Genomic DNA, 10583 nt, shown 5'->3' with positions numbered 1-10583 from the left:
ATAGTGAGTAGCGTAGCCAATCATGCCAGAGAGCGGCATTCGTGATAGAACGCTAGCAGATTTATACTAAAGTAAATTAGAATGAAATTAATTAACTTTGTTTGAAAGGAGGAAATTGCAATCATTTCATTAGTTTTTTTCACTTACCTTGAACAAGAATTTTTTTGGTGCTGCAGAAATCTTTACCATTCCTCGCTTGGCAAGTGTAGTTACCAAATGTTTGGTACGTCAGGGTACTAACTGTAACTGTGCAGCTCATGTGTGTAGCTGGTGGCGAGTCGGCGTCACATTTTTTCCCGAATCGTTTATCTTGTGGGTCAAACCATTGAATTCGTTTTGGTTTTGTTTTTTGACTATCAGCTTGCCAAGCAGTGCAAGTCAAGTTAACAGTTTCATTAACAGTTACATGTAGCTTGCTGGATGGCGGAGTTATTTCAATCCTAGGTTCGCCTGATTGCAAAGGGAAAAAAAGAGACCAAAAGACATGTTTCAATAGATGCACGTATTCGTTACACGTCAATTTGCTAGAGATCAAAGCTTTGTGTTATGCCGCTTAAAACATGCAAAAATGTAAGTTCTTAACGGCCAAGTTTTACGGAGCATAGCTATTGCTTTCTCGACCCCTCAGTTCTTATTGTAATTCTGTTTTGTCTTTTCAAACAATCACCATCCTTGCCTTTGTTTAATCCTCCTTCGTCAACAAGGTGCCCTGGAGGCGTTGACGTCTTAATCACCACAGTTCAAATAAACTGTTTTCTAATATTTCCTATTTTGCAACCGCTGGTCAACCCATCTCCTAGATATGTATATTGTTATTTAGTCCATTCCAATATAGTGCTGATATTATAACTTACCGGGATTGTTGCTGTTACAGTACTGACACCAGGCAGATGGGAGTATTGATAAACCAGTAACAGCAAGTAATAGCAGGAAGTACTTGGTACTGTATCCCAGCCAAGAAATACTGGCCATCGTCACACGTCTGAGACTATGACTTCCTTTTTGTTCAAATAATCTAATAGTCAAACATTTGAACCGGTGTTGGATTGTTGTGACAACAAAATACAGCGTAATATACTCAACAAAATATGCCGCTCATGTTTGGTCAACTTACGATCAAAATAGAGGTTTACCTAATCGGGAAGGGAAAAAAATAAATAGGATCATTCGTCAAATGACCCGGGACTACATTCTGCGCTTAAATAAATTCAAAGAACAAAATAAAAAACAAAACAAAACAAAACAAAACAAAAAACAAACAAAAAACAACAACAACAAAGTGAAGTAAACAAAGTGAAGCTGCGAGAGAGGCTGGCCTATAAAAGGTTTCAGTTAAGTTGAGATCATTTCATCAAAAGGCATTCCCTCTCGTCCCTTTCTCCTTTATTTCCTACCTTTATTATCCCTGCCTTTTAATTTTTTGTTCTCCCTTTTGTGACTTTAAAAAAATTTTTGAATCGACAAGTTATCTTTTTTTTATAGTTGGATTTTTCAGTTTCAATTTTTCTTAATTAACGGTATCACAGGCTCGTTAGTTTTTAATACAAACTATTGTGTGCTACCCTCTTTAATTAAAGATTGATTCGTTGCTTGCTTGCTTGATTGATTGATTGCTTGATTGTCAAACTTTAGTATTGAACTGAATAGCCTTTTGAATATTCGCCATGTTTTCGTAATACAGACTTTGTCAAACCAACCGATCTCCTTAATAGACACTTTTCGCCAAATAACAAACATTATATGCAGCACATATAATGTCATTTTATATCGAGCCATTTTCTTGACTGTTGGTAATAGAAGTCAAGGCTATTTGGGTGGAGCAGGAATGGCAGATCACTTAGGAACCTCCAATCAGATGAAAGTGGGCGGGCACACTAATATTACTTAGATCGCGTGCACTGTTAATTTCGGCCTCCTCGCCATTCAACGGCAACGCCAGGCTTAACAGAACTTTCAGGTTTCTTGGGCAAGTACAATAGTTCTCTTTTCCCTTTCTTTGTCCGTTTGTTAACCTGCTGAGTGGGATTTAGATTCTGCCGTTTAACTTTTGCTTTGGGAAAAGCACGTGTTCTAATTTTGGGCCATTCCTTTATCCGTCGCCTTCACGACGTAATCGTTCACTCACGGGATCATCAGTACACTAAAAAGTTTAGCATAACGACACCAGACTTCATTTGCAAATGGCACGGTGTCGGCGGTCGAACGATCGCCAAGGTTTTAAAATATGATTTGAGTGTCATTAAGGAATTTGGCTCCGATATAGTTATTTTACAGCTAGGGACAAATGACTTGGTCGATTCCTCCCCCCTTACTGTGGGTTCTTCTCTTGGACATCTAGCTACCTTACTACACGACGAGTATAAGGTGGACCTGATTTGTGTCTGCCAAACCCTCCGTCGTTCCTCGTCCAACGTTTCATTTAACAAGAATGTTGGATTATTGAATAAATACCTAAAAACGGTACTCGAACCTGTCCCATACGCATTCTTTTGGTCTCACAGGGGGTTTTGGCAAACAAAGAGTTCATTTTTTTGTGTCGTGATGGCGTTCACTTGAATGGTGGGGGGCAACATAAATTATATCGCAGTCTACGAGGGGTAGTACTCAAATGCTTGCGTTTACTGGATGATATTTAGCTACCAATTCTTTATATAAGCTGGTCGCCAGTTCCGTGATTCATTTTCATGGCTTTTATTGCTGTTTTGCGTCCGCAGCTGTTTGTACTTCCATTGGAAGCTTATCTTACCGAAATGTACAATTTGGGCTGTGCCCTTATCTTGTCGGCTGTCTTTAATGTCACTATTACGTTTATGGGGTGCATGCTACTTTTCTTAATTTTAATAGCAGCGTGTTATTTTTATAAATTTCTGCCTTTGATTGCTGCCCCCTGATTGACGCACATATTGTTATTTTTACCATTATAGCAGGACTTTTCCATTAAGTGTACAACCCTCTTCCGGCCGCTTATCGCGCGCCCAATGCACTTGGTTAATGTTCTTGCTCTGTTTTGTGTTTAATCCGGAACTTGGTCTTCGACCTACTTAAAACATATTTGGTTTGGATTCTGGACTTATGTGTCCTTGCATTGTTCCGCGCATTCGCATTTTAGTTTTGCTCTCTCGTTTCTCTCCGGGACATTCTCGACCCCTCCTTTATTGATTTTCGCATCCTAATTGAATATATATTACACTTTCTGCAAAGCTATGTCCTCTCGTAAACGCCCGACTAGCAACGCCACACGTGGTCGTCCTAAGCGTGCCCGACCGATTCCGCCGACATCGACAGCAACAACTGGCCCGCCTAGCACAAGCGTCAATATGGAGGCTCTGACGGCCTCTATCACAACCGCGGTAACCAGTGCAGTACAGGCCGCCATGCAGACGCAGAAGCCGCCCACAAATGAGACCACAGCCAGCGCTAGCGAAAGCACTGCCGTGTCGGTAGAAGCGGCGGTCTCCGACCAGTTGGCATTGATAACATCCCCTACAGCAGGTACAACAAAGCCCGACTCCTCTGGGGCGTTTTCTACCTTAGAAAATTCAGGACAAATAGGTTTTTCAAGCCTCGCCCTCGAGCTGGGAGAAGGCGTTACCGAAAAGATTAAGGCCAAAGTTTGGGCTAATGAGTACTTGGACTTCGGTCTTCTACTATCAGTAGCCCCAAGTCCTGACCGCTACTCCATCTCGATCAATACTTCTACACCCAGCTTGGGGGCTCAGCTTACCCTTGAACCCTCTAAGCCTCCGAAAAAGATCACAAATATTAATCAATGGATCTCTGCATTTAATGCTTTCGTCGCAATATACGTAGTCAGATTTCCTCACGAGGCACCTAAACTAATGAAATATTGTGAAATCGTCAGAGATATAGCCGCCAAATTCGGTGATTGGGTATTTTAAGACGAGCAGTTTCGCCTTCTCCGGCAAACTGCTCCTAACAAGTATCCTTGGGATGCAGTACACTGGGAGCTCTGGCTAAAGGTGACATTTCGTGGACGACAAACGTCCTCAATCGGTGACAGGCCCCAAGGCACTCGACCACGATCCCACCAGTCGCCATTTCCAAAAGGAACATGTTGGGCTTTTCAGTCGGGCCGATTCTGCGGAGGGGGATGCAAATTCCACCATAAATGCTACAAATCGGAGCAAAACACCCCGCCACACGTTGCAATGCCGAGGGTCAAAAGCGCGCCCAATCCCCCTCCCAAGTTCCATCACAGAACTCCACAGCCGATAACGCCCGTAAAGGCCGATAGACCTGAGGAGCACTTAGAAGGTTACCCCTTTTAGTTAAAAGTTTATCTCATACGCGGTTTTAATCTTGGTTTTCGTATCCACTTCGAGGGGGAGAGACGCGTTTTTGAACCTCCCAATTTAAAGAGTGCCAAAGCGCAGCCGGATATTATTCGCGATAAACTCGACAAAGAAATTAATGCGGGTCGAATAGCCGGTCCTTTCCAGAATCCACCTTTCCCTGACATGTTTTGCTCACCTTTAGGCATAGTTCCCAAGAAAAACCCTTCGGCATTCAGATTAATCCATCACTTGTCCTTTCCTCGGGGTTCCTCTATCAATGACTCTATCCCTAGCGAATTTTCTTCCGTTGTGTATGCAACCATCAACGACGCTATATCCGTGCTCAAACGCACGGGGAGGGTTTGCTTTATGGCCAAAACTGGTATAAAATCGGCTTTTCGGATTATCCCAGTCCACCCTGACGATCATCCTTTGCTAGGCATGACATGGGAAAACCTTTACTATTTTGATCGTTGTCTGCCAATGGGCTGCTCCTCTTCTTGTGCCATCTTCGAAGCATTTAGCACCGCACTGGAATGGATCGCTACACATCGTCTGGGGGCCTCCAGCGTACTGCATATCCTGGACGATTTTCTATTTATCGCTGACACCAAAGAAAAGTGTCAAGCGATCGGCGTCCCCATCGCCGGGGAAAAAACTTGCGCCCCCGATACCTCGTTACAGTTCGCGGGTATTACGCTTGACTGTGTTCAGCAAGAGGCTAGGCTCCCAGACGATAAGCTTCGGAAATGCCACACACTCTTAACCTCTTTCTACTCCCGGCGGAAAGTGACGCTTAAGGAGCTCCTCATCGGCCTTCTAAATTTTACTTGCTCAGTCATCCTACCAGGGCGCGCTTTTCTCCGTCGTCTTATTGATCTAACAATGGGTTTACAACGCCCACATCACCGCATACGTCTAAGCAAAGAAGCAAAAGCCGATATAAATGTGTGGACGCGATTTCTAGCAGGTTTTAATGGCCGAGCTTTCTTTTCAGACAACCTGTGGGTCACGTCAACAACACTTAATAAGCTGTTCACCGACGCAGCCGGTTCTAAAGGCTATGGTGCAGTTTTTGGTCGAAAATGGTTTTACGGTTCATGGCCTGAGTCGTGGCGCTCCTTAAACATCCCTTTTCTGGAGTTCTTTCCCATCGTTATTGCATTACATATTTGGGGGTAGACAATGGCTAATAAATGCGTGTGCTTTGTGACCGACAATTCAGCGCTAGTTGAGGTCATTAACCGGCAAACTTCAAAACATACGCTCACCATGTTACTCGTTCGGGACTTAGTTCTTACTTCGCTCAAGCACAACATTTTATTTCGGGCTCGGCATATCGCGGGAGTAAACGATTCATGTGCTGATCTGTTATCCCGCTTGCAGGTCAATCCGTTCAAACAAATTTTTCCGGAGGCGGACGAAATGCCGACTCAAGTGCCAGACAACCCTCTGCCGAAGAGCTGGTCGCTTTCCTGAACGATCTTCTCTCCGCAGCCCTGTCCGCAGGGTCGCGAAAGTTATATTCCCGGGCTTGGTCAGTCTTTCGTGACTTTTATAAACGCTTTGCTTGCCCGCATTCTGTCACTCTGCCCATCACTACGTCCGCAATCGCGCTATTTATATCTTACCTACGTGCACACAAATTAGCTGCTTCTACTATAACTTCTTATCTATCAGCCATTAGTTATGTACACAAAATGAAGGGGTTACGTGACCCCACTAAGACCTTTTTGATTCAAAAACTTTTGACAGCGGTCGGAAAACAACGATCACCCGACACTAGACTTCCCATTACCAAGCCCGTTCTTTTTCAACTTGTGAGTTCACTGCAGCACACCAACTCTTCGGCAGCTCAACGCTCTCTTTTTACCGCTATGTTGCTAACGGCCTTTTACGACTTTTTCCGCATTGGAGAACTAGCGAGCACGAGCCCTGCGTCCGGCGACTCAGTCGTCCAATTTAAAAGCCTCTCATTCTTATCGGCGGACGGCTGCATACGATCCCTAAAGATAACTATTTGTCACTTCAAACATAACACCAGCAACCGGCCGGTGGACATAATTATTGCACGCGACCCTGCTTCTCCATTTTGCCCAGTGCAGGCGATGCTCGATTACTGCAAAGTAAGGTTGTTTTCGCCAGGTCCGCTGTTCTGCATACACAACCGTCCCGTCACCATAACTCAGTTCAATGCTCAACTTCGTTCTAGCCTATCGTTTTGTGCTCTTGATTCGAGCCGATACAAAAGCCACAGCTTTCGCATCGGGGCTGCCTGTCACGCTGCTGACCTAGGTTTCTCCGATTCTCATATCAGGGCTCTTGGTCGCTGGAAGTCCGATGCATTTTTAAAAGCCATATATCCGAAACGACACCCTTGCCGCTAATTAACTTTCTTATCGTCCTTGTCGGTGCGTAGGTGCTGTTGATTGATGAAATATTTACTGTAGTGTAATGTAGTGTCTCTAATGGCATGGACACACCAGTCAGTCATGAGCTGTGGCACTGTTCATGCCTATAGTTATACGTATCCCTTTAGTAGCGTTACGTACTTAACACGCCAGTCAGTTATGAGCTGTGGCACTATTCTTGCTTGTAGCCTTAAGTTGCTGTAGTTGAAGTGTGATTAACATGCCGGGCAGTCAGGAGCTACGGCTCGTTAATTACGCGTAGTCACACTACAGATCTACAATAACAAGTTGACACTTGTCATGTCTTCGGAGGTCAGACTTGGGCTGCTTCAAGACTTGGCATACTTGGGTTTTATTAGAAGCACTTTTTACATTATTCTGATATTTAATCGGATAAAAGAATCGGTAAAATCATTTTTTCATCGTCGGCTGGGTTCTGCTCTCGTCTTGGTGGGGCGGCCACATTGTGTGGCTTGTGGCGGTTTTTTCGTGTCCCACCTTTGCTGAAGATACCATGAAATGCTTGTTATTTTAAGATAGGATATTTGAGAAAAATAAACGTCACGCTAGTGGCCTTATTTACGCCAGAAAGTTGTTTGCTCACGGTGTTTGCTTAACTTATTAAACGTGCTTCAGCAAACGAGCGCGACGAGAGCAGTCCCCAAACCCTTCCGAGGAGTAAAATGGAACGAGATAAAATATAAATTAAATATATTTTTTTCAGATTTGTGGAGGTACGCACGTGCGTAAATATAATTATATGGTCGCTACGCTTCTTTTGAACCCTTTTATTGGCTAGTAGTAATTTGGTTAGCCACTGTTCTCCTGTTAACCTTTTTCCATCAAAAATACTCACATTTGCGCTTCAAATTCTCACAAACGTCCAGGCCATGAAATCCGGTACAATCTACCCACTTCAAAGCATGCGTTTGAGGTTCACTTCAAATATTTCAATCAAACAACGACAAACTCGCCAATTCGATACGTGCTACCTTACTAACATACTGCTCAATAAACCACTGACAACAAGCACTCACAGGAACTATTCAATCCTGAGAGAGATCCGGAACCTCATTGGCTAAGAGCCCGTCAATCTATTTTAAACGAATTCAGGAAAGTGAAAGTGAAATTCAGTACGAAGCGGTCAAATTGAAAATGATCGACGGATACAGCAGCTTGATGCAAATTTAAGCACGGACAACCAGCATGGCGAACAAAGACGACACATGCTTTAAAGTATTTATAAATTACAGTAATGTTTAGGGTAAAGATTTACGAAGAAAATCTAGTAAGAAACACAGCAAAAATCACTATTCATCTCGAGGCGTGGAAGACAACGGCGGATAGACATAAGCAATGTCAGACAAAAAGAAAATAAAGCTTATCCTTTATATATACCGCGGTTCGACAACTTAGACGATTCAAAATCTTCATCGAAAACCGAATGTATAAATACTTCAGTACTCCGAAGAAAGCACGAAGAAAAACTTCAGACTGCGGTGTAATTCGGAAAGGACAGCTCCTTACTTTTAAATACGAAAGGTGCATATAACTTGGAGATTTAGTTAGTTAGCTTGCTTAGTAACAAAAGGTAACAAAAAATATACTGAGAATCTAACCTGTGTGACGTCCAGTGAAGAAACTGCAGTCTGGTAACAATGCGGACTCGCACAGAAATGAAAGTCCTTCTGTGATGAGGCAAACCGTTTGGTAGATTTCAGCCCGCCGTGGAGTAAGACTTTCTGCTCAGGTTAATAAAAACGGCACGCAGTTCAATAAAGCCTTGAAACTCAGCCTAGTCTGGAAAATCAAAACAAAAATGTAGGAGTTTTAGCGCTGTTGCTTTGATCTTAAATTCTTCACATTCAACTTTGAAGAAACACTGCTTTCCGTACAGGTTTTGCAGAAAGTGCATGAAAATTTACGCACGAGGTAATATGCCAAATTTTTACCTAATAAAGAAGAAAAGTCTGCCGCAGCGAAATTGTCACGAAGTAAGGCCATGTTCGTATTTTCGCGCTAGCTTGCAATTGAAGTAATGCGGCGAGTCTTTTCAAATGCAAATGATATTTCCAAATGATACTTCCCCCCCATCCCCTCCCCCAATGAGCCTCCATAGCAAGCTGGTTACAGTCCAAAAACGAAGCCGGATACCAAAATAGCTAACCTATTACTAAAGTGTGACAGAAATTGTCTAATAAGAAATAACAGGATTTTCCTCGAGCAAGTTGGAATATATATTTCGTTCTTCCAACGTATGTTTTTGATGGTATTTGAATATTTGTGGTGTCCCAGGGGTATTCCAGAGTATTCCGAGAGTATCCCAAATGTGTTCCTGATTTTACAACACCCAAATTCACCACCTGTTACGAGGCTAAAAAAAAATCTGAAGGAAAACGACTTTTTCTGAAAGCGAAATTTTCGTTCTGGTGAGAAGCTATCGTTCTGGCATATATGGCATCAATACTGAGATTTCAGTTCTAGTCGAGAGTTTCCAGCTCTGGAGAACCAATGAGTTCAGTTTTGTAAAATAAGTCGGTTAGTTGCTGTTTGTTTCTATATATTTTTTTCCCTCACAAATCTTGTAGATCTTGTAAGGGCGCTTCTTCGCTCGCGATCGCTTCAGTCTCGAGCTAATCCTGTCAACAGCCGATCTAGTGCTGTATTCGTTGCGTTGCCTGACAGCTGTCAGGATAAATATGTCGCTTGTGCATATATATGTTTTTCTATACCAAAAATGTCTCAAAGAACCTCCGTGCTATGATTAACATACGTCTCCTTACTTTTAATTACGAAAGGTGGGTATAACTTGGAGATTCAGTTAGCTAGCTTGCTTAGTAACAAAAAGTAACAAAAAATGTACTGAGAATCTATAACCTGTGTAACGTCCAGTGAGGAAACTGCAGTCTGGTAACAATGCGGACTTGCACAGAAATGAAAGTCCTTCTGTGATGAGGCAAACCGTTTGGTAGATTTCAGCCCGCCGTGGAGTAAGACTTTCTGCTCAGGTTGATAAACACGGCACAGAGTTGAATAAACCCTTGAAGCTCAGCCTAGTCTGGAAAATTAAAGGAAAAATTTAGCAGTTTTAGCACTGTTGATCTGAGTGATCTTGAATCACTGATCCTGATCCAGATCACGCCAAGGGAATGCACCCTTTGATAACTGCTAGCCTAAGATAAATCTTCTAAGCCGAATCGCCGTAAAGGAAGGCAAGAACAAAGGAAAGACCGGCATGCAAAGGAAAACTGTACCGAGCAGAACCAGAAATCAGATAAAGTACACTTTCGTTACAGCAATAAACGGAAGTAGTTACCTTTTTGTGATAACACACTTGCTAACATCCACTTCCTTCTCTGTCAAGACGAATTGTAATGGGAAATCCGCCATTATTTTGTGACTTCCTTTCCCTGGGGCTTTGCCTCGTATTTTCTCTGAACTTCTGCCTGACGACTTTTCTCTAATCGCGCGTTTCAAGGGGTGTCTGGAAAACCCGAATAGCGAATAGCGAATAGTCGCGAATAACGAATAGCGAATAGTCTCGAATAGTGCGAACAGTGGCGAACGGTCGCGAAAAGTGGCGAATAGTGACGAATAGTCGTCAATAGTCACCGCTTAAACCTAATATCCAGCGTTAATTAATTATCCAAATAAGCAACAGAATTTCAGTGAATTTATTACCTTTTCTTCTCCGGACTCAGGCTAGTCAGGGCTGTCCATCGCCGACATCGAGAAAACAGAAAACACAAGGATAACCTAATAAAGACGTATTTACGCTTTTGCAGCGATTACAACAGCAGGTGTTCTGGATCTTGAAGGGTCATTGTCGTAAGAAACATAATTTTAAAGGCAATATTTTTCACGGAGTGGGTTAACT

At 42.9% G+C, this 10583-nt stretch overlaps 2 protein-coding genes and 1 pseudogene across 3 annotated transcripts in view; 2 read left to right on the top strand and 1 right to left on the bottom strand.

The window, feature by feature from the left end:
• Nucleotides 1–8503, bottom strand: part of LOC110066085 (uncharacterized) — a 26768-nt gene extending 18265 nt beyond the window's left edge. Inside the window, exons 1-3 of one of the 2 annotated variants that reach the window (XM_089289451.1) lie at nt 8326–8503; nt 855–1015; nt 148–450 (exon numbers count right to left, since the gene is read on the bottom strand). In XM_089289451.1, the coding sequence (XP_089145577.1) occupies nt 148–450; nt 855–972 (421 nt within the window). In that variant the 5' untranslated portion in view covers nt 973–1015; nt 8326–8503. Of the gene's footprint in view, nt 1–147; nt 451–854; nt 1273–8325 lie in introns of those variants that run through there. The other variant, XM_089289452.1, reaches the window with a different exon arrangement.
• LOC149111870 (uncharacterized) lies at nt 1825–5026 on the top strand. The gene has a single exon (XM_089289455.1). The coding sequence runs from the start codon at nt 3204–3206 to the stop codon at nt 3897–3899; it is 696 nt and encodes a 231-aa protein (XP_089145581.1). The 5' UTR covers nt 1825–3203; the 3' UTR covers nt 3900–5026.
• LOC149111869 (uncharacterized) lies at nt 5663–8101 on the top strand (annotated as a pseudogene).
• Nucleotides 8504–10583: the final 2080 nt, after the last annotated feature.

Source organism: Orbicella faveolata, unplaced genomic scaffold (assembly GCF_042242905.1).
Source record: "Orbicella faveolata isolate gen_17 unplaced genomic scaffold, um_ofav_v1 contig_2, whole genome shotgun sequence".
NCBI classification, from domain to species: domain Eukaryota; kingdom Metazoa; phylum Cnidaria; class Anthozoa; order Scleractinia; family Merulinidae; genus Orbicella; species Orbicella faveolata.
The sequence above is the reverse complement of the archived record's forward strand: the minus strand, read 5'-3'. Positions and strand labels throughout refer to the sequence as shown.